This window comes from Trachurus japonicus, chromosome 1 (assembly GCF_045865225.1).
Source record: "Trachurus japonicus isolate A0001 chromosome 1, Traja_1.0".
Classification (NCBI taxonomy): Eukaryota; Metazoa; Chordata; class Actinopteri; order Carangiformes; family Carangidae; genus Trachurus; species Trachurus japonicus.
The window spans coordinates 3,092,271-3,115,701 of NC_140907.1; the positions used below are offsets into that span (position 1 = coordinate 3,092,271).

At 41.8% G+C, this 23,431-nt stretch overlaps 4 protein-coding genes across 4 annotated transcripts; 1 reads left to right on the plus strand and 3 right to left on the minus strand.

Moving 5' to 3' along the window:
• The first annotated feature begins 68 nt into the window (after nucleotides 1-68).
• LOC146991156 (uncharacterized) lies at nucleotides 69-10,701 on the plus strand. Its single transcript, XM_085783427.1, has 8 exons — nucleotides 69-124; nucleotides 419-461; nucleotides 1,104-1,192; nucleotides 1,279-2,087; nucleotides 3,258-3,753; nucleotides 4,248-4,372; nucleotides 7,594-7,698; nucleotides 10,460-10,701. The coding sequence occupies exons 1-8, from the start codon at nucleotides 77-79 to the stop codon at nucleotides 10,536-10,538; spliced, it is 1,794 nt and encodes a 597-aa protein (XP_085639553.1). The 5' UTR covers nucleotides 69-76; the 3' UTR covers nucleotides 10,539-10,701.
• Nucleotides 10,702-10,824: 123 nt separating this feature from the next.
• On the minus strand, nucleotides 10,825-12,262 carry nanos3 (nanos homolog 3). Its single transcript, XM_085783312.1, has one exon. It carries the CDS (start codon nucleotides 12,184-12,186, stop codon nucleotides 11,515-11,517), a length of 672 nt encoding a protein of 223 aa, XP_085639438.1. The 5' UTR covers nucleotides 12,187-12,262; the 3' UTR covers nucleotides 10,825-11,514.
• Nucleotides 12,263-13,911: 1,649 nt separating this feature from the next.
• On the minus strand, nucleotides 13,912-17,961 carry LOC146991158 (afadin- and alpha-actinin-binding protein). The gene is made up of 13 exons (XM_085789862.1): nucleotides 17,878-17,961; nucleotides 17,713-17,765; nucleotides 17,461-17,515; nucleotides 17,312-17,380; nucleotides 16,475-16,598; nucleotides 16,311-16,389; nucleotides 16,092-16,212; nucleotides 15,544-15,685; nucleotides 15,317-15,420; nucleotides 15,066-15,227; nucleotides 14,876-14,990; nucleotides 14,543-14,711; nucleotides 13,912-14,072 (listed from the first exon to the last, which is right to left on the minus strand). The coding sequence occupies exons 2-13, from the start codon at nucleotides 17,763-17,765 to the stop codon at nucleotides 13,976-13,978; spliced, it is 1,290 nt and encodes a 429-aa protein (XP_085645988.1). The 5' UTR covers nucleotides 17,878-17,961; the 3' UTR covers nucleotides 13,912-13,975.
• Nucleotides 17,962-20,012: 2,051 nt separating this feature from the next.
• On the minus strand, nucleotides 20,013-23,052 carry LOC146991159 (guanine nucleotide-binding protein G(I)/G(S)/G(O) subunit gamma-10). The gene is made up of 3 exons (XM_085783931.1): nucleotides 22,882-23,052; nucleotides 22,155-22,281; nucleotides 20,013-20,461 (listed from the first exon to the last, which is right to left on the minus strand). The coding sequence occupies exons 1-2, from the start codon at nucleotides 22,969-22,971 to the stop codon at nucleotides 22,156-22,158; spliced, it is 216 nt and encodes a 71-aa protein (XP_085640057.1). The 5' UTR covers nucleotides 22,972-23,052; the 3' UTR covers nucleotides 20,013-20,461; nucleotide 22,155.
• Nucleotides 23,053-23,431: the final 379 nt, after the last annotated feature.

Below are 23,431 nucleotides of genomic sequence, written 5' to 3' on the forward strand. Positions count from 1 at the left end.
CCGTTCTGACGTAAAACTGGACGTAACGTCGTTACGTTACTGGCGTCGACGGTTCAGGTGACTGACAGGTGGGCGTATGACCGTGGGAAAACAGTTTAAAATGTCTCACTGTCTCGAAGTTACTGTAAATAAATGTGATTAGCACAAATTAGTTATTTAAACCTTAACAACTAAAGTCAGTATGCGGGTCATATCTTATATCATATAACTTTCTTTGTTGAGTAACGTTAGGCTAAGTGCAGCTTCTTTGATGGTAGCTAGCTAATAAATACATTTTGTTGTATACCGGTAGTTGTTTTTAAGCTAACCATCAACCACATCGAACAGTAAGAAAGGACAGTAAGGTATTTATCCTAACTTTATGTAACATCTCTCACATGAATTATCCTATTTATTTAACGTTACTTTTCCTATAAAGGAGGAGGAGATGGCCAAAGGAAAAGGGAAGATCAACAGCAGCGGTAAAGGAGATGCTTTTGTCACACACAATGGATTTACTCAATGACAAATTCTTGTTTGGTGTACACTGTGTTGTTTGACTTTATCAATAATAAGTTCAGATTGAGTGTTACAGTAATGATGAGTAGGGTTGCAAAGGGGTGGAACATTTCCAGTAAATTTCCGGAAAATTTCCAGAAACTTTCCATGGGAAGTTAAGCTGGGGAATTTTGGAAATATTCCAAATTGGAAACTTTCCATGGGAATTATGGGAATTTATGGGAATTATGGAAATGTATGAGAATTATTGGGAATTTATGGGAATTAACTGGAACCATACCATGCAAAATAATATAATTAAACATGACATTTCAACAGATTTATTTGTGAGTAGAACTTTATCAAGTTTTAATTCTTGTATGAACAATCAATTCTTTTACTGAACCACAAAAACATGAATGTTGAGTAAAATATTACTCACCCTCACCAATCAATTTTGTAAATTTCGGATTTATCCCCGTTTATTCCCATATATTCCCATGAATTCCCATATATTCCCGTTAATTCCCATGGAAAGTTTCCAACTTTGAAAATTCCCGGAATTTTGCAACCCTAATGATGAGTAAGATCACAGTCTTTAACTGAGTGGGCCCTTCTGTTTCCAGATGGCTTAGCTCCACCTCAGCCCCGCTCACTCAGGTCAAGGAAGAGGGAATGTCCAAGTGAGGAAATCCAGGCTACTCTCCATCAACAGGTGATTTAGGTGATTGACACAGACCCCACAGTTTCATTACATTAATGCAAAATAGCTGACAAGCCATTCTCTTCTTTAAATGTCAGGACATGGACAACATGAAAGAAAATAATAGTCCAGTGGTTGGCAAACTGCAACAGCATCCCCAGGTCCTTCTGCAGGATTGTGCTATAATTTCAAATCAGCAGGATCAGGCAGTGAGACCAGATGACCCCAAAGAAGACAGACACGCGGGAGAAACAAATGTGGATCTCACAGATATGACAAATAAAACCTTTGAAGGGCAAGAGGAGACCGCTGCTGTCACCGGTTCTAGTCATGATGCTGAGCTGGAGGGCTTTAGAGCACAAACTGATAATGATACCAAAACTACCATGATGGAGGTCACAACTCCACAGGAAGGTATCGGATCATTATCTGAAACATGCACCAATCAACTGCAGGTCTTCTCTGAAGAGGTTGATGGATCCTGCGTACTGGCATTGGAGAAGGAACCAGACGCAAAGGATAACTCTCAGTGTAATTTAGAGAGAAACCATGACACCAGCCAAGAAAATCCATCCAATGTGGGCATGGCTGATGTCAAGGAAAACCCAAAGGAAGCAGAAGCAGGGTTACCTGCCAAAAAAAAGCGAAGGATGGGCATGTGTGGTCTGACAGAGAAGGAGCGGAGCAATTTTTTACAGACAAAAAGGCGTGAAAATGGGCAGAGCAAGGTGGAGAGCGTTGAGAAGCAGATTTACGATAGTAACACAGCTGACCTCGTGGCTCAGGAAGAGATAATATCCTCACACCTCTGTCCATCATCACCTCAATCCATCCCGGTGGACCCAATCACAGAGCAGAGCGAAGCAGAGACAAAACTTCAGTCGAGTCTCTGTGCAGGGGATAACAGGTCAGGTCAGAATGTTGTTCTGCATGTTAAAAACATCTTTAATAGAAACGTTTTAATTTCTGCATCTTTATGACAATAAGTGTTGTTAAAGTTGGTTCATGTGCACTTCAATCCTGTTAGACTAATTACACTTGCACACAGTAGAGTTAGAGGTTTAAAAAGTAAAACTGGCACATGAATGGTCACTAAGGTTGAGCTCATTTTATTCATCCATCGCGAGATGGAGCCAATCACAGGTCGACCATAGGGCCGACACACAAAGACAAACAACTCACACTAGGGATGTCACGATTATAGATTTTCTTGGTACGATTATTGTCAGAGAAATAATCACGGTATTATGATTATCACGATTATTATGCATTAATTAATTTCACAACACTATTATTGTGTAAAATAAATACAGTCAAAATATAATTACATTACTAATTATTTAGACAAAATATTTTAACTATCTATTGAAATATGACCAATTATTAATCCCCCAGGGTAAGTGTTTGAAATAATCAAGTCATTAATTGTCATCTATACCAAATGTTTAAGTTAATTTTAATCATTTTTTTAAATTACAAATGACACTCTAACATTTAAATTCCTACCAATTGAATGATACATAGATAAATGGACCAGTATCTGTGCATTTACCTTTATTTTGGCGCACATCTGCCGATATGGTTCAATCATAATCTTTTTTGGAAAGTGACGGTATTTAGGAATCTTTACGATTAATTAATTGTGGCTTTTAATACCACAATTAATTGTGAAAAACTCACACACTCACATTCACACCTACAGGCAATTCAGAGTCACAACAACAGCTGTTGTTTTTGTGTTGTTTTTGGACTGTGGGGTGAAACCACCTAGAGAATCCACGTCCACATGCAAAGTCCCCCAAGAAAGACTCAGGGGATTAAAACCCAGAACCTTCTTGATGGAAGGCAACAGTGCTATCCACTGTGCCACTAGATCATTTGAAACTTCTCTTTTAATGAGAAGTTGACTTGATGAATCAACATCTCCAGTCTAGGACATGTGCATTTCCACTGTGTACACTGCTCCAGTAAACACCTAAGAAAAGTTCAATTACAGTCTTAAAAACATTGAAAGACGTGCACATACAACCAATAGAGTCTCTGTTACAGTATGATAACATTGTTTGTTTATACACAGGGCAGAAAATGAAGTCCACGATGTCACTGTGCCAACCTCAGACGTGTGTGATCCAGCCTGTTTAGAGGGAAAGAGCTGTGAGACTGAGGGAGGCACAGAGGCCGATCAGGAACAAACTGGTGAACCAACAGAGGATGAAGTGGAGATGCACACAGAGAATAAGGAGCAACAGGAACTTGAGGAAAGTGCAAGTGAGAATGTGCCCGAAATACCTGTAAAACAAAAGGAAGACGGAGATGATGGGTCGACAGAAGAAGACTGCGGTCCTGCAGTCAGTTTCTGCGCTGACCCACCTCAAAGTGAGGAACCTGAGAAAGAGGAGGATGGGAGCGAGACGGGAGCTGAGGGGAGAGAAGAGATGATGGCTGACACCGATGTTGCAGCTGAAGTAGAGGGAGCTTCATCCACATTGGCCAAGCCTGAAGGATCTAACTGCAGCTCTGTGGAGCTCTGTGAGAGTGCAGTGACCCCCGCTGGCTCAGAAAGGAAAGACGATGTGAGTTGTGGCTCCAAAGCTTAACACCCAAACAAATATAATACAAGCTAATAATGACAGCTTTTTGTTGTAGTAATAAGATATTAAATTAAGTATTTGCTCCCAAGCTTCTCAAAAGTGAATATTTGCAATTCTTCTCTGTTTTATATCATGAGAGGTTAAATATCTTAAGGTTTTTAACCACACACAAGCAATGTAAGTAACCGTCTTTACACTGGGCTTTCTGAATTTTTGATTGGTGTTTTCACCTTTCTCAATATAGTCTGCAAAATTAATTTCAAAAATTCACACAAAATAATCAATGTCTTAAACATTTTTATTAGATGTAGTAGTACTGGTTAAGTAGTTATACAGTATCTGTAAGTTTTAATAGACATCTGACCAACAGTTGAACCAATGAGTTTAAAAGGTATTTTTCACTTTTTCACTGTTTTTTTTAATTATGTACCTTAAAACTCAACAGAAATGGCTGCTTTTGTTTTTGTTCCCCTCAGTGTGGTCTTGATGATGAACCAGGTCCTTCCAGTGTGAACCCTGAGCACACTCAGACCAGCATCACTACTGACCCATTTGGACCTGGAAGCATGGATTACGTGTCGGACTCGCAGCTCGTGCTGATGTAAGAAAGCAGGGAAGTGGGTTTTAAAGGTTCCTGCTTGTACAACGTGAGATGCCCATGTCTTTTTTGTTTGTGAAGCACATCTATGGCTTCATTTAAACTGGGAAAATATTAAAGTTAATGCAATCTAGGGACAAAATACACACAGTCTGTAACTTTGCCTTAAAGCCCCAGTATGTAACTTATTTGGCTTTTTATTGGCAAAAATCAAATATTGCTTTCATGAATACGTATTTCACTGAAGTCGAATCACACCCGCATACAAATGAAAGCTTTCTCGTACCTTAGAATGAGTTGTTACAAGTCGTTACAAATACATAAGGGGCCGACGCACCGAACTGAGGCCGCCATGTTGCATCGCCATTTTTTACGTTGAGTGGCAGCGTGACCGTAGGTAACCACGGAAACTCAGCGGAGCTGTCGGCTCGGGGAGAAAGTTTTCCAGGTAGCGCCTTTTAAAACTCACCACTGTGTAGTGTGAGGAAGAGGAGGCACTGATGTTGCATTCAGGTGCAGTCAGGCAGACGGCCGTCGGCAAACCAACCGGATGTCATTTTACTCGACGAGAGAAAGACGGTAAAATGTGGGTCAGGTAAACAATACGACATCACCATGACAACATATTGTCACACCTGTATTGTTTTGCCTCGTGCTGGTGGACCACTTGTTTACATAGACGCTTGTTTATCCTGTTACATGCAGCGTCTGATGTCTGTCTGACGTCTGCCCGATTTCACGTGAATGCAACATCAAGAATACGTTCAGATATGCAACCGCACCGCTAGATGGGGGGAATTCCTACATATTATACCTTTAAAACAAGCTGTCTGTGTCTTTGGGATGTCACAACAAATCAGTCCTAACTTCAGCTTTTCAGAATTTCTAATGTTTATCTGAAATCTGCAAGATTTCTATTTGAGCTCTGAAATTGACCAACATTATTGCTAGAAGTGCCTGAAAGAGGAAATTTTAGACTACATTAAAGGCCCCTTTTCATTGGTCAAAACGCGTGCTAGCACCTACTAGCATTGGGCTTTTTTCAACAATGGAAATGGTTCATTTGGCATACACACATGAGATAGCAGTAGATGCAGGTATCCATCAGCTCCTCTGACTACATTCAAATCTGATCGACACTGATGTTAACACAACCAGTTAATTCATGCCCCCTATTCTACTGTAACATCTTTCAGAGCTCAGAGCCTGTAGTGTAGTCAGACCTGTCACCTGTCCAGAACAGTGCTGTTAAACCAGAACCACTGCAGCTACACTGCACCCACTCCACTCTCCTCTGCATCTGTGAGTGTGCTCTGGACGGTGCTAAAAGGGCATGAGGTGGTTTTTGGCATTAAACCCCACAAATGTATTTTCTGATACATATAAAAACTTCAAGTAAAACAAGAACACTGTAAAACTAGAAAATTTCCTCTCGGGAAATTTTGAATGGGCCGCGGGGCTACTGCCGATTTTGCCATCTCTGTCAACATGGGAATCAAACCCACGATCTTAAGGTCAAGACAGAGCTGATCAGACAGACACATGATCATCTTTCTATAAGCACTGATATGGAGGAGCTGTAACCACATTAGGTTAACTGTGTGTGTGTGTGTGTGTGTGTGTGTGTGTGTGTGTGTGTGTGTGTGTGTGTGTGTGTGTGTGTGTGTGTGTGTGTGTGTGTGTGTGTGACACCAACAAGGTTTAACTTTAAAACCAGATTAAATCATGGTTTAAGTTTAAATTCTGTTGCACGTTAACTGTGTTTTAATCACATGAAGGTGTGTGTGTGTGTGTGTGTGTGTGACTGACTTGACACATAGTTAGTTAGTAGCTGCATCCTGTGTCAGTCTGATTTAGCTGTGTCTCTGTTTATAAACATTTAAACGAGCGCCAGGTGGATTGTTTATGAAGTTAACGAGCTCTGGCCTGAGGATCAAAGAGGTTACCACGGCGATAGGGGCCCCCGCAGGCTGAGACAGACAGAAACGTGGAGAAAAAGAGCCATTTTCTGCCTCTGCACCGGTCTCACATTTAGGCTTAGGGTGAGAAAACGGTAACTCCTATCAGAACAAAACACAGATCAACGTTGCTCTAAGGACTTACTGAAAATTTCGGTACGATTTGGTGTTTCTACAGTAAATATTTTGGCGACGCTGGCAGTTTTAAAACATCAGGCCGTTCTGCTTCTCTCAGAAAATATTTGTATTGGACTCAATGAGGAGCAGAGACAGACGTGGCCGCACTCAGAGGCTGATTCTGTCAATTCTGTAAGTCTCTCTGATATTTTGAGCACATGAATTGATAGATAACAAGTTTGTCTTACAAATTCTGAAAAAATTATGTAGGAGTGTAAATTGTGGCCGTGCTGACAGTTTATCCAGAAAAAATACAGAATGTTTCTTCACTCTCTCCCACTCTAACCGATGATGTCACGTGCTCTGACACGAACATTCCATGCAATACACAACCATTATAATCTCATAATTTCTCCAAAAATGATCATGGTCATTGATCAGGGATTGATCAAAAACTATATGACCTATCAAAACGTGAAGTAATACGACAATACACAAGACTTGTGTCTACTGTTTAAAGTTTAAATGAAGTCTCTAGGTGAAAGTATGCCTGAGCAGTAGACGTTTGTTAAACTCCAATGATTGGTCTTTTTCGGGGTTTTTTCCGCCCGTCCCATTGGCTTACATGCAAAATTTTGCGTAGTTTTTCGCGACTTACGTCGCGAAAAATTCGTACACTGTTGAGAAAAGTAATAGCACACCGATCCCGATCAGGACACACGTTTTGATATATAATATGTTCGAGTTGCAGGACACACAGAGAGGACCGCCCCTTTATGCCATTCTCTCTCCTCATTGGATAAAGGTTGTAGGATACAAGGAAAGTTTTCTCCTCGGCTTACAGCAGAGCAGAGTGACTGACAGACCTGTGTTTCGGACCAAACACTCTATAGAAGTGATTGCTGTCGGAAGATATAACTATTTAAGACTTATATTAACACAAATATTCCGCTTACTTCTGCTTTAACATTTAACTGTTTACAATTCATATAGGCTTTTAATTTTCCTTTTTCTCATTCTTCATCTTCAAGAGGATGTTCATTTTAATATGCCATAAAATTGAAAGCAAAACACCATGTTTCAAAATCAAGGATTCACTACCTCTTTATTTTTTAACCACATTTAATGTTTCTACTTTTCCCCATCCAGTGAGGAGGAGGTGATGGAGAAGAGGGCAGTTCCTGGTTCCTCTAACTATCATGAAGATGCCACAGATCTGGTCTGTGGACTCATCAGAGAACTCTCCTCTCTGAAGTTAGTAAATTTAATTCTCCTTTTTCATTTCACATTTCACATGTTGTTGTTTCTCCTTTCTTGCTCTTGTGTCCGGTCTCTAACCTCCCTCCCTGCATCCAACACCTATTTGACTCCCCTCCCAGAGTTGAACTTTTGACTTGAAATGCCATTGGCCAGTTTCAGCTGCTCTGTGCTCTGATTGGCCGAGGTGTTTTGTTTGCTCTGTCAGCACCAAACTGCTTGGCACCTTTTGCAAAGGCCACCACAGGGACACAGCACCTTGTCTGCTGATATAATTCCTCGATCCATGACGTTAAAGATTTTGGAGAACAATGGAAATACTAGAAAGAACTGTCTAATTTTTCCTCATCAGTGTTTTTAAAGGATGTGATTAAGAAGACTAATTTACTAATTTATTTAAATAAAATAAAAAACTCCTGTGCCGCTAACATTTTTAAGTTATACCTATTATAGTTCCTCCCTGCCACTACTGGACAGGTGCAGCTCATAAAATCTGAAATTTCTTCAGAATTTAATCGAAAAAGGGAAAGTTTTATGTATTCTAGATTCATTGCACAAGAAGTGAAATATTCTAGACATTTTGTTCTAAATTTGGTAATTATGGCTTAAAGCTCATGAAAATCCAGTATCTCAAATTATTAGAATATTTCCATAGAGCCACCAAAAAAAAGCAAAACGAAATGTTCAAGTTCCCAATTAATTGCACTCAATATATGATTTGAGCTCCTTGCATCAGTACGGCGTGACATGGAGCCAATCAGCCTGTGACACTGTTGTGTTTGAGCTGCATTCAGCTCGTCTGTGTTGTTAGGTCATGTGTTTCTTGTCCTCCTCTTCACGATGGATAGATTCTCCATCAAAGGTGTTCAGAAATGGCTGTTTGTCCTGTTTGTCGCGCCTCCTTCCACAAGTTGCCACCAAGGGGGCAGTTGTCGGTCTGAGAAGTGAAGCTCACTTCCGCGTTCAAAAAACTGCAATCCCCCCGGCTGTCGCTGGGGGCTGGCTCCAGAAGGGAGCAACTCCAATTGAGCCCCATGTTAAAATAGCCGATTTTACAGCTTAAAAAACATATTTACAACCTGGTACATTTTATTTTTTTGGTCTCAACCGATAGTTTCTACCCCCGCACACACGCTGAGGGGGGTGAATTTGTTTTAAACTCTACTGTTTTACTGTTATTAGGTTTAAAGTTCTGGCCAATTAGGGCACGGAAACGTTGAGTGACAGGTCCGGGGGCCGCTGCTTCGAGGCCAGTGGGCGGGCCCTCGGCCGGCTAACGGCCGCACCTCTCCAAATATGGCAAGTAGAATCCAACATGGCGCGGTTCAAACCCCCATAGTAGCGGCACAAAACAGACTCCCCCAAACCAATGGGTGACGTCACGGGTGCTACGTCCATTCTTTTTACAGTCTATGGTTGCCACACAAGTTTACCCGAGTAAGACAAAGAATTTGATTGGTCGTTATCCAGTGGGCGTTTGGGGCGGGACCAAGCTCGGTGTTTGTAGTGTGTGTGCGAGTGTGTTTAGCTAACATAGCTAACTGTTAGCTAGTAGGCTTGCTACGTTATAGCTTGCTAACTTAGCTAGCGAGGCTAAATGATGGAGCGCAGGGATCCGGAGGAGGAGAGTTTGTGTCGGTGGTGGTGGACGAGTCTCCTCCATCGTACCCCTCGTCTCAGACGTTTGATTGACTGATGACGGATCCAATATCAGTGGCTGATGAATCGTCAGCAACGTGACATATAATTCGTGCGCCTGCATCATCCAATGCGAAAAAAAACTACCCCACTTTCACCACGGATTTCCTCGAAAATAGAATTTTGCACAAAGTTTGGGCTACATCGTCTGATAGATGAGTGATTACACTCATTTTAAGACCCATAGTGGGCTCAAAATCAATTTTCTTTTCTGAATACCTTTAATTCGGTTCAGACGAGTTGGCAGGCCACAAGCAAATATCATGGTCAGCAAACCAGTTAACAGTAGTTTTGGCATTGTAGGCCAAAAAGCAAATCAGTATCTCCATAAGGCTGAAGGCATCTGGTAGATGGCTGCATTGACCGTGGAAACTTCACACTGAACCACAACAACTTGGACCTGTGCTAGGCATGTGACGGGTGTGGACTATTTCCTGAAGACATCTGTGCGTTAGCTCTTTGTGCACTGACCCCCAACTCCAGTCCACTCTTTGTGAAGCGTCCCCAAGTTCTTGAACCGGCTTTGTTTGACAGTCTTTTCAAGGCTGCTGTCATCCCTGTTGCTTGTGCACCTTTTCGTACCACACTTTTCCCTTCCACAATATACTTTATTAATACAGCACTTTGCCAACAGCCAGCCCTTTCAGCTATGACTCTCTGTAGCTTACTTTTCTTGTGGAGGATGTTGTCTTCAGGGCAGCTGAAAATTCAGAAGCCTCATCATGATCCTAATATTTATACCATAAGTGGTCATTTAATAAAACTCAAAATGAAATAATATCTTGAGATACAAGGTTTTTGAATTTCAGAAGTTTTAAGCAGAAATGATCAAAATTAGAACAATTTTGCTTGAAATGTTTCACTCTACATGTAATGAATGGAATTGTAAAGTTTTTTTTTTATACAGAAACAAGTTACTTTTCCATGATGTTGTAATTTTATCAGTTGCACCTGTACTTATCCTTTAATGGACATCTTTATAAACATGTATATGTATAAGTATTGTGAGTTGTTTACAAACCTGATCATCAGCATTTGTCCTCTTGTTGCTTTCTCCTAGTCGAAAGGTCATGGCCATACACAAGGAGCTGGAGAACCTGCGACGTGGCAGTAAAACTCCCAGGAGCTCTAGCCATTGAGAGTTTCAGTGAGGTGCCCCAATGGTTCATGGGTAATGGAGGCATTTACGCCACCTTTAATATTTCATTATGATGATTGTCACTTATCTCTGGCAGCTGGAGTGTTCTAGTTAATGTTTTAGATGTTCTGTTTCTCCCAAATAAAGCTTGTTGTTCAATTGTATCAGTTCGGTACTATGTAAATATCTGGCGTTAGTGACTTGTTGAGAGGTAAATCTGCCTTTCATGGCAGGGTCAGTCGGTCTGTGCAAGATTTTGAAATAAGTGAGAGTGATGACAAAGCATATCAACACAGATATAGTCACTTTAGTCACTTGAAACATAACTTTTGCCACACAATAATATTCACAGAAATTTTCACAAAGTGAGAAGGGCTTAAGTGGCTTTTTTTTTTTTTTTAGAAAAGCCACATGTACAATAATCAAAATAAAATAACATGCTTCAGGAACCCGTCAGAACCAGAACAAGTCACGCTTATAGTTTAAAATGTTAAAATGTTGACATGGTCACATGATGTTTACATGTTGTGGTTAAGTTGTAACCGATGGCTGTGGGTCTTACTGAGTTTTGATATAGTATCGCAGTCCTTCAATGCATGGGTGGGCATTATGGAGTTGGACATCATTTGGCCACGTTTTAAAAATGTGTAAAACAAACTTGCAGTTTTTTTCTTCTCCCAAACATAATAATATCTGGCAGTCGTTCTTCAAAGTACCACAGAGAATCCACCAGCTCCCAGTCATTAGACATAGACACTGTGTGATGGGGCTAGGCTGACACTAAGACCAGCTGCGAAACAGCTCCAATCAGCAATACAGAGTGCCTCAAAGAAAATGGACCAAAGCATGCAAATGAGATCCAATCCAAACCACACTAAGGCAAACACATACTACTGCTAATAAACAAAAGTCACACAAATAAATAAGATTCCGCCGTTTGTGCAGTGTCTTGTTATTACTACCTGCCACCTGTTGGCTCAGCGTCTGGACCTGGCGTACACGGAGCTGTACGCGCTGTCCACCTTGGGACAGAAGCGCTTGGTGTGGGCTTTGGCCCCCGTGGCTCCGCAGAGGGGACACACGTATTGCCTCAGATAGGGACACAAAACTTCTCCTGCCTGGTTCTTCAGCCAATGGGATTTGTAAACCCCCTCGGACTCCCCGTTGTGTCTGCAGAAGCTGCAGAACATGCGCTCAGGGGACTGAGGTGAAGCTGGTGAAGCTGGCGGCTCTGGGGATTTGACACGGGTCGTCGTGGAGGTCTTCTTGCGGTCTTTAGCCCCCCGGGATTCAGGCGGTTTTGGCAGAAGTTTTAAATCCAGCATATTTGAAGAAATGTCAGCGCGAGCGCAGTTCGCTGTGTACCACAAACTTTCCTCCGGGTGCCGGTGAGTGATGGAGTTTGGCTCCTCTGGCTCCTCTGGCGCACAGTGTGCACCGAGAACCGCGTTGAAGCGCGCAGACGCTGAAGTCTCGCTCGGATCATCAGACTGCGAGGTTTCGGCCTCCGGCTGCGGGGACTCAGGGGTCAGGATCTCCCTGATTGTGTCCGACAGTCCCATGTAGTCTCTCCAAAGCTGGAAACTGTTGTTGTCGGACTCCATGTATGGCGGCGGGCGATTCAAGAGCCTCCAGACCACAAGGTTCATTCTAGTTGGGTTTAAGGGTTTCAGGGTCTCGGGTTAGGGGTTAAACCTCAGTTTCCCGTCGCCTAGTCCTCCACAGTCCGCCACAGTCCAGTCCCCCTTCCCCTCGGTGAGCTGATCGAGTCTCGGTGGATGTGATCTCTCTGTCGGCCGCTGCTCACACGGCGCCAGGCGCGACCCAAAAACTTTTGATTGGTAATTGAGTACAAGTGGTGATCGAGGGCACGCTTCCTTTGGTGTCTGCAGCCAATCACAGAGCTCGTGTCAATTTCCTCCACGTGCACTGCACACTCCCACTCGGCTCGCGCGAGATGCGTCATAGCTTCACATGTTGACTTCTCGTTTTTAAGTCTTACATCAATGAGTTTCAGGGAAGGAAATAAAGCAACAGTTGCAACTATGAGGTGACACATCATATATAGGTCGCATGTTTTTAAGATTTCATACCAATAAAATAGTTGTATATGGTAGTATGTTATCTTATTGACTATAATAACATGTTGAAAGCAAAACCATTCCACCTCTTTTTGTCTACCTCAACACTGCTGTATGAATGAGGTATTTAAATGACCGTGTATTTGAATTTTGTATTCTATATTAACTCATTGAGTGCCGCGCTCCTTTCCAAAGTTTTAGTCAAGTGTACCGGCAAATTAGACCATATTTGACTTTTTATTTTAGAGCCATAGTGTATTCTATATTATTGCCACCAACACATACTGTAGCTCATTTGAAAGGTTTAACTTTATCCTTCAAATGGCCACAAACCGTTTGTTTCTACGTGCCTCCGTTCCTGAGAAAAGTCAAGCTAAACATGGCTGGGTTTCACCAAAATCCCTCCTTTTTTTCTAGAAAAGGAGATAGAGCGTCTTTTATGAAAGGTGCGCTGTTTGTGTCTGTCGCTCTTCAGACACTCGCATTTCTGGATCAAAGGGCTCGTATAAGATAAATATACACAACAATTGTTGTTCTATTCACAAAACCACCATCGGGGGCGGGGGGGGCGCCACTAAACAGCAATAACACAGACGCACCGTGCCGTGTCACAGCCTCTCGCCGCGGAACGTGAGGCTCTGCCGGCCACAGCGGCTCGCGAACACCGGTCCCGCCGGTGGTCGCGGTCCGTCTGTAGTACGGGTCGGTGGTGCCGGTCTGCTTTGGTCCAGAGACCATCAGATTTTACCGCGGGAGGACTTTGGGGAGGACACGGTGTTGCTCCAGATGAAGACCGGGCGGGACAGTGGGCTGAGAGCTTCCTGGTTCAGCTCCCAGCTGCTGCAGCCTCGCGGGTGAGAGCAGAGCAGCTGCGGCGCAGCTGCTGCATCCACATGCAGAACTCCGTTTGCAGAAGCTGAGTTATGATAAAAACTTCCAGATCATGAGCTGTCATGTGACTTTGATCGTCATCTATTTCAGTTCTCCTCGTCGTAGAGTCCCCAAATTTACATATAATGTGTATTAAAGTGTCTATTTTCATAATTTAAAAAAAAAGCAAAAAACGAAAAATTTCGTTTTTGGCACTCAACGCATGGGAACGAAAAACGAGAAATTACGTGGTTGGCACTCAATGAGTTAAGGAGCTATAGGTGACCATGAAGGTTGTTGTACCTGCAATACTTGATCACAACAACCAAATTCAAAAGATCATATTCAAACAGTGCCAGTGTCCAAATGGAAAAAATAATTACAGTCAAGTAAAATGTTTTAGGTCTTTATTGATAAAGAGAGAAAGAGAGAAAATAACGTACAAATTTGCCTTTAAATGACCATTTACTGAAGGGACTGCAGTGTATTAAAATGACCAGTCCAGGTGCAGAGACTGTGGCGAGTGCATTATCCCGTCTGCTCCGCTGGCCCAGGTCTCCAACTGGTCATCATCTTCTGTGGCTCTGACGGAGCAGAGAAGATTCAGACAGGGTCAAGTACTGTAACAGCAACAAACAAAATGTCAGTGAAAAACAAATGGATGAAGATACATAAACCTTTCAATGTAAAATTCTTATGCCATACTGATGTTTTTGATGGTCAATTAGCTGTTGGTGTATATACTAATGTCAGTTTGTATAGAGAAAAGTTATGAATATACATTAGAAGCCGTGTTTCCTTGGTACAGCACCAAACCAGATTAGTATGTGAAGTAACTCATGTGCTCCTTCAACTTTGTCAGATTGTCAGTACAGATAAAGAGAAACAGAAAAAAAGAGAAGATAATTTACATACTGTAAGGCCCATGTGATATTGCAGTGCACTCAATATATTCATGTTCAATAACATGATATTCAAGTTAATACTTTGCATTACTTGTATTGATCCAGACTGGATCTACAGATACCTGCTATCAGACTGGGTCTTGCCTTACCTGCGGTTGTGTGTTAGATTCAGGGCCTGGTACAGCTCAGGAGTGCTGGGAGTTTGAACTCTGACTCTCCCCTGATGCAGCGGACAGGGAGAAGCCGTCGCTGACTCGGTGAACGATGAAATGATAGGAAGGCAACCGGATATGCTGGTTGGCCCCAGACTGGAGTGATCTAAAGTCAAATACACATGATTTGTTTAAGGCAGGCATGTCCAAACAAAAACCTGCAGCCACACCAGCCCTTTGTGGAACAATATGGACATGCTTGGTTTAGGGCATAAAAAGGTAAAGTCTCTTCCCACTCCAGCCTTTAATTTACATGCATTGCATACTCACTGAGAACTGTGCTCTCTCTTCTGTTGCCACTTGGTGCTCTTTTCCCAAACAGAGGCGAGTTACACAGACACTGCTGCTTCATCAGAGAGGCCCGCTGTTGCTCAAAATCATGACGCTAAAGGCAAATCACATTAAAATGACACAGTTATATTCAGTCCGGTGAGTCGTCATTCATCCCGTTTCCTCTCACCTCATGGCTTAGTCGGATGGCAGCGTCAGTGAAGGACTTCCTCTCTCTTTCAAAAGTCCTCTTCTGATATTCCAGCTCCGCCCACTTCATCTGAAGACGCTCCCACTCTTCCAAAAAGTACGACTCGGCCAGTTCGGAGGGGACAGGTGAGCTACAGCTTCCCTACAGACGGAGACAAGGTTCTTAGTCTGACACTAATAACAAGTTCATAGGAGAGAGAATGTGTGTGTGCACATGATGGAGAGTTGTACCTCTAACAGTTGATGTTGTAATTTAACAAGCTGTTGACTCTCTTTCAGTTCAGTTTCTAGTTGAGCCAAGAGCTTGTCTTGGTCAGTACCAATACCGGTGTGAGCTGCATTCGAGACAGCCCAAATGTAAATCATATCCTGTTGAAAAAAAGTTAAAAACTAACCAGAATCCTCATTAAAAAAGACACAACTGAACAGATTAGGTCAATTTAAAGATGGTCATTTACCCTCAGATAGTGCATTACCCAGACTCCTTTGCACCTTCCTCCAACTCTGAACCACACCTCCCGTCACATGGTCACCAATCATCTCCTCAGCTTCATCCATTATTTTGTCCACACCCCGAGCTTCCACCGAGTCTGAAATAGTCTTTAAAGGACTACTTAACTTAAACATTGCTCTTAGGTTTAGCTTTGTAATTTCCAAGACAGAGTGGACATTGTTGGAGACAGTACTTGATAAAACAATCTTGCTAAAAAGGCATGTTGGCATGATATACCTCAGCAGATGTTTGCACTGCTGGCAGTTTTCTCCTTCTTGTTCATGGTGGCTCAAAGGTTCAATGAATGAACAGATAATAACAAAAGATCTTGTTTTGGGTCGTCTGGTCAATGGCTGTGTACAATGGTGTGTGTGGGGAAAAACCCAAATCTCTGAACAGATACTAAATAAACCTGCTGGAGAGATTACTAATAACTGTCCATTTTAAAACCATCCTTTTAGCCAATAAACTAACCACCACTATCCTCAATTGAAGTCTTCCTTCCTCCCTCACCTCCTCCATATCGATACTGAGAAGATGAAGTAATGTGGTGATGCTGCGGTGCAGCTTCATGGTCTCCATGAGCTCTGCCTCTCTGCGCTGCAGCATCAGATGCAGTGCTGTTTCTTCATGTCTACAAGGTGGAAAGAGAGAGAGAAAAGGGATCAGAGAGTGGCAGGAAATGACAGACACAGAATGTAAGGGACATGATGATAGTAGCAGCCAACTTACTTCGCAGTAGACCTGAATGATCTTATTGGCTGCTCTCTTTTGCCTCGGGCTCCAGGTGGAAACTTCAACACCTCTATGGCTGTTTAGAGAAATGCAGGAGGGTAAACTTTTAGTAAATGATTCATGTGTGTGGGTTCCTCTGGATTTAAAGGTGTGTGTCTCACAGGGTCCTTTCTCCTTGTGTCTGTCAGTGAGCTGTGACAGTCGCTCCTTCAGTCTGTTGCTGTGCTGCTCTTTGCGCCTCAGCTCCGCCTCCTGCTGGTTACACCGCAGCTGCAGACGGCCACACTGGCAGACAGAAAGCAACAGACATGGATGAGATGTTCTGTAGATATAGTTTTTTTTAAATTTCCTTACTTGAACTACTGTAATATGGTCTGGGCAGCTACATATCCTACTCATCTCAAGACATTACTATTCAGAAGAGGTTCTTAAGTTCATCTCACATACAAAGTATTCTCTTCTACCAGTTCACAAACTGAATAGATTTGTTTGTTTATTCACAAGTTTATTTATAGGAACCAAGATCTCCCTGTCACTTTTCAAAATTTCTTAACCTTCACTCATAATGTACATTCTCACCATACTAGACACAGTAATATTCATACTCTATATTTATTTACCCTTTACCCGCACATCACACCATCAGTTTACTATGTCCTTCTTACTCTTGTCTTTTTATGATTTCAATCTATACATTTTTTGTACCTTATTTCTATTGTCTCTATTTGTTACTGATCACTCATTTTTGCTCATTTTGCTCATATAACATTGATTATGTATGCACTTCATCTCCTTTTTTCCCTCTATGTTTATTTGTTAGCCATAGAAATTTGTTTTGTTGTAATTTGTGACAGGGGTGGAACTTTTGTACAAGCCAAACGGCTTTGTTCCCTCTTTGCACCATTGAATATAAATGTGTGCTAGATAAATAAACAAACCTGAAACCTGAACTCCCCTAGTACATGTCATCAGGCACATTCATAATTATTATTACATACTCTGGCTCGCTCACTCCTCAGCATGTCCTGGAGCCTGGCCACATGCTCATCCATCTCCTGCAGCTGCTCCTACAGGATAAAAGTTAGTTTCCTTCCAAAAGAAAAAAAAAAAGAAATTTTCATTCACTTGTTTTTTTTCCTTTACTCACTCTGAGTGAATCCCCCTGCTCTCTGGGCCCCTCCCTGTCAGCCCACCGGGAGGCACTGTGGGAGAAGAACAAATTCAGAGAAGTGTGACTAGATCTCTATTCAGGTGGTTGTCTGTATTGGACCACAGAAACACAGAAAGGTGCTGGGAAGTAAAGGAAGATGTGCCAACGTGTGAATGGATTGTTTTTCCAGCATCACTGGGCTGCAGGTTTCATGTATTTATATTTCAGGCGAAAAAGGGATGTTATTACCCGAGTAGTGCTGGTGTCTTCCGACTTGCCTCTGCCCCAGACCTGGAAGCCATCTGGATCCCAAATTCACATACAAGCAACAAAGGGTCAGTTAATTCCCATGAAATCTCCACAGGTCCACAGGATCTACACAAACATGTGGTTTGAAAACTTGAAATGACTAACCTTACTACAGCAACAATGGATTGTTCATGTGTATCTCTGCAGTGACTCAGTGTAGCAGTGAACTTCCACAGGCAGATGCTACCACCTTTATTTACAGGTGATGCCACTTCTGCTGATTAGTCTGCAGCTGACCCTGGGCTGAATCAGGGAAGCTGCAGGATTTAGTGTTTTCCAACCTTGGGGTCCCCCAAGGTTGGACCGCCTGGAATTCATATGGGGTCACCTGAAATGTCCAGTAATTGAAAAAAATATTACTGATAAAAATATTTTCTTAAAGCAGAAGTAAGCGGCGGTGGTGTTTAGCTCAGTTGGTAGAGTGTCATTCTCCCCATCTCTGCCTCCCGTTTCCTGTCACACTCTCAACTGTCCTATCAAATAAAGGCATGAAAAGCCAAAAAAAAAAAAAAAGCAGAAGTAAGCGATCCGGTCGTTTTGGCTGGAGCAGTCCCCGCCCTCGTCCCTACGCCACCACATTCACGCGCATCCCTTGGCTGCACACACAGAGAGGACCGCCCCTTTATGCCGTTCTCTCTCCTCATTGGATAAAGGTTGTAGGATACAAGGAAAGTTTTCTCCTCGGCTTACAGCAGAGCAGAGTGACTGACAGACCCGTGTTTCGGACCAAACACTCTATATAAGTGATTGCTGTCGGAAGATAGAACTATTTAAGACTTGTATTAACACAAACATTCCGCTTACTTCTGCTTTAACTAATTATTATTCTTTTTAAAATGATTTAAAACACCACACAAAATCTTAAACAACTGTATTCTATACATTCACTTACTCGAATATAAATCAAGTTCAAATAAAATGCAGCATGTAAAATGATCTGAGCGGGCGCATCTTGACTGACGGCCGCAATCACGTGACTGCACATGATCGCAGGGTCGCCAGAAATCTGTGATGTCAAAATGAGGTCACGAGCCAAAAAAGGTTGGAACCGCTGATAAACTGTTTTGGCCCAAACTTCACCTTGTGCTCAGGTTTGGTATTATTCTTCTCAGTTTATATTCTGTAGGCATTGATGCGACGAATAAACCTGAAAATCCCTGAGACACACCCAGGTTTGAGCCTAGTTCACACTCATTTGATTTATGTGATCAAATCTTCTACAGAGCGTGAAACTCTTAGGAAAGTGTTGGAAATCCTCCAGGTCCCATCAGTAACGCTCAAAAGTTGACACATTGTTATTCTACCTGTCTTATCAAGTAGATGTGGTCAGGCATCCACCATAATGACCATTTTTGGTTAGGTTTATCATTAAATCCAGGATTTTACAGGTCTCCTTAACATTCATCCATTCAGATGATTTGCATGAATGATGTTCTTAGAGATGTTAATGTTTACACATTCTTCGTTCAAGGTGGTTTGACATCTGCAAACCGAGGGCTAATGAGTCAACATCTGAGAAACAATTTAAACGTGTTAAAAAGTGTTTTTTTTCTCCTTTGTGTTATTTGCACAAGCTTTAAGATTAAAAAAAAAAAAAAAACATTCACACACAGCAACTCCTGTCAAAAAAGTCATTTAATTTCTAAAAGGATGCCCACAGTAGCAAAGTTAAGAAAGAAAAAAGCTAACAGTAGTAAAAGTTTTGGTTGATCTGAGCATGATTCCAGTGTGGAAATTGATTATTGCAACAAGTCACTGCAGCACTTATCATTAAATACAAACAACATTGGTAGATCTTGAATGAAGCTATGAACATCTGTGTACCTAAAGTGATATAAGTGGGGTTTGATATAGTGTTAGGCCTTGACATGTTTTCTTTTTCTTTAAATTAAAGACAGGAACAGATATAGGGTAATAAAAGTGCCCCTAATAGGCAGTTAAATATATACAGAAAAAGGACTGGGTGAACAGTTAATCAACAATCACATGCCTTGTGCTGAAAGGGTTAAAGGTCTGTACCGTGTTAATGTACCTCTGAGTAGTAGTAACACCTTTAGTATTGCCACAAATATACGAGTAGTTTAAGACACCAATCATTTTAGCTCATAGGCTAGTAGTATGTCTGTTGGCCACATACACAGTTAGTGTTCTGTAAAGACACAACATGAAATACAGTGTATGTATATGTATATGTATGTATATATATATATATACTGTATATATATACATATACATATATATTATTCTTGAACAGCACCTGGTTTAAATTAACAATTGATAGTTTCTCCACCTTCCACACAAAATACAAAAGGATGTTGCATCTTCAGGAGCCAGTGGCATGGACTGTATTTCACTGACTGGAGACAGACAATGTTACGTCAGTAAACTGACACCGGACATGTTAGGCACTAGGTAAACTAAGAACAGCTTAATCATTAGTCAGGCTAGTGCCAGTAACATTTTTTTGAACATGTAGTTTGGCCCTGCTTTAATGTAACAGATGGGAGTTATGATACCATTAGTTTTGGCAAACAAGTGGACCAGCCCAAAACCCCACCCACCACCCCACCCCACCCCACTCCATTCCCATGTTGCATCATCCCGAGAGGAGCTGATAGATCTACGAGACATCAAGTAGAAGTGAAGAAAGCTTTTGATGAGCAAGTTCGTGAATCCTCCTTGTTTCTCCCTGTTGTAGACAAAAAAAACAAAACAATTAAACAACAGATTTAACAATTATTTGTCTTGGACAACTGAACAGAAACGAGCCATCGTTATTATTATTGGTAACACTTCTTGTGACCAGTGACGTTACCCGGCGATGTAACATGACAACAAGAATGACATGATTATGTCTGAATAAACATTTTAGTATTACATGTGTAGAGAACTGTAAGACAATGGGTGGGAATGGATAAGGCGGAGGAAGCATTTTATCTTCCTTATTTCCCTGAATTTCAACAGAGGTTCATTTTTCATCAGCATGTGTTTTATGAGAACAACACAGCACACACAGTGCAGCTTTGTTCAGAGCTCTATTTGTATAATTTGTTGAGGTACTTGACCAAACCACTGAACAATATTTAATATTAAATTTGTCTAATACTTATCATAATGCAGAATAATCCAAATTAATAATTATAATAAAAAAAAACATTTGAAAAGCTGAAACCATTAAAACACAAAATTACTGGAAAATGGCTTCTGGCTGTATTGAAAGATGACAATTTAAGTCAGTAAATTATGTGTATGATGAACGATCAGTTGCTTTGACTCAATTTTAACTAAGACATAATTAGATTGTGATCAAATAAAGTACAGAACCATAAAAAGAATACAAGAGCACTCGTAATTTGCAACACAACTGCAGCTGAAGCAATTAGTCACCTGACTGACAAACATCTAATCAATTGTATTGACTCTGATAGGTTGATTTAATCATTGTAAGGCAAGCAATTTGAGGATGTCACCTTGTGAACCCGAGATGACCATTTTCTGCTAGTTATAGGCTAGTTGTTCAAGAAGATAATATTCTGATTAATCTATGATGAAAATAACCTGTTCTGTTTTTTTTCTCAATTAATGGATTAGTTATTTGGTCCATAGTATAAACACAAGTCCAATCAAGGCTTCCTTGATCACAAAGGGGATATCATTAAAGAGAAATATTCTGTTTACTTTGACCATCAACTTTGTGTCATATTTATTAAAAAATTTACTTAAATTATTTCGGTACTTGAATAGGTATTCATAAGATTGACATACAGTAACACTGTCATAACCAGGACATAACAGCTGTCATAAACATCAATGAATACTTATGACAGCTGTCGTTAAGTGTCATTCGGTAAGTTATGTCACTTTTAATGCAAAGTTGACATTGTTTGAGATGTTTTTGTTCTGACAACTTGACATAAAGACAATTTAAACTGTCATAGCAGACCTAACTGGCAAACTTTACAAATTATGTCAAGTTCTCATAACAAAAACATCTCAAATAATGTCAACTTTGCATCAAAAGTGACATAACTTACCGAATGACACTTAATGACATCTGTCATAAGTATTATTGATGTTTATGACAGCTGTTATGTCATGGTTATGACAGTTTTATGTCAATCTTATGAATACCTATTAAAGTAAAGTGTTACCATTATTAATGTTACCAATTGTTTGATGGATTAATCACTGCAGCTCTGCTCATAAATATCAGACCTTTAGGTTCCCATGTGGCACCTGCCTTAGCATTAGCTGAGTGATTTAGTCTAAACTAAATGTGAAGGTGTAATTAATTTCCTCCCTGGTGTAATTAATTGTACAGTTGATGTCCCCAGCTGGTGCATCAGTGAGGGGGGGAGAAGAAAACAACCCAGCAGGCCTACCTCAGAACAGGGAGCAGGACTTGGGAGGTCTGAAGGGATTATCGCTGGAGGGGACCCCCACCAGGAGAGGGTCCTTGGAGGCATTCTGCAGACAGAAGTTCCTCAGCTCGGCAGCAGCCTGGGACACCTGCAGAGCCAGACATACATGGACACGACCGTGACGTGTGTGCGTAAACACAAAGAGCCTGTGATAGGTTATAGTCATACTGTCAAACTCCCAACACTTCCCACTCACTAATGGGACGGGGTTTCTTTGCATAAAATTTGCAAGCAACGGCGAAATACACGAATGGGTGCGTCGGCTGTGTGACCTGAATGAAATGTTGACTAATTAGCTTTGTGTGTAAACTAACGCTACAAAGTTTAACTTGAAAGTAACAACGTGTGGCGGCTCGGCTGACACTTCACAGCGGGGGAACGAGTCACGACTTCTGCTTCTGCTTCTTCTTCCCACAACAGACGGTGACAGGAGGACAGCCGTCAAACACGGAAGAAGGAGAAGCGGCTGGCTCGCCCACAGCTGTTTGTGTATCAGTCGACCACAAACCAGTCTTAAGTGTGTCACATGTGTTAAGTTTTTGTGCACCGCTCCGTTGAACCTCAGGTATGAAAGTCCACTCTACTCTGTGACATTTCTGCTCCCAGCTCGTCTCCGCCATTCAGCGGCGGTGCCAGCGCCAGTCTTCCGTGTTTGTGTGTTTGTGTGTCGGCGTTGAGGGGTTCGTACCTTGATCCTCCGGATACTGGCCTCTAACCGGAGCTGCTTCACGGCCCTCTGAGCGATGATCAGGTTGTTGCTGGCGTTGTTGTTGGACATGACGACGGCTGTCGACGGGGGAAAAAAGTTAACGGCTCTCACGGACAAACGGCTACTACCGGACGGAAATTAACCCCAACTACCCTGAACCCGAGTGGGAAACTTTGGCCACTCTGCGCCCCGCCCTCTCGGTGACAGCCAGCTGGGCTATTGGGCTGTGGACCTGTCACTCAAAAAAAGTGAAGCTAAAGCCACGCCCCCTGCACATACTGGCCATTATTTTGAGTTTCCTAGAGAGCAAAGTAGGATAGTTAGTGACCTTCAGCCGCACAGCACAGTTGTTCACCACTTCATTTAACTTAGGCTACACTAGTTTCAACATTTTACACATTTTAAATAAAATATAGAAGCCTATAACAATGCTTTTTGTGCTAGGAGTCATTACCTTCCTATCCCCATGGTGTTAGAGAGATTTATAGCTACCACCAGAGCAACAGGTAGGCAAATGTGATTGGAACCA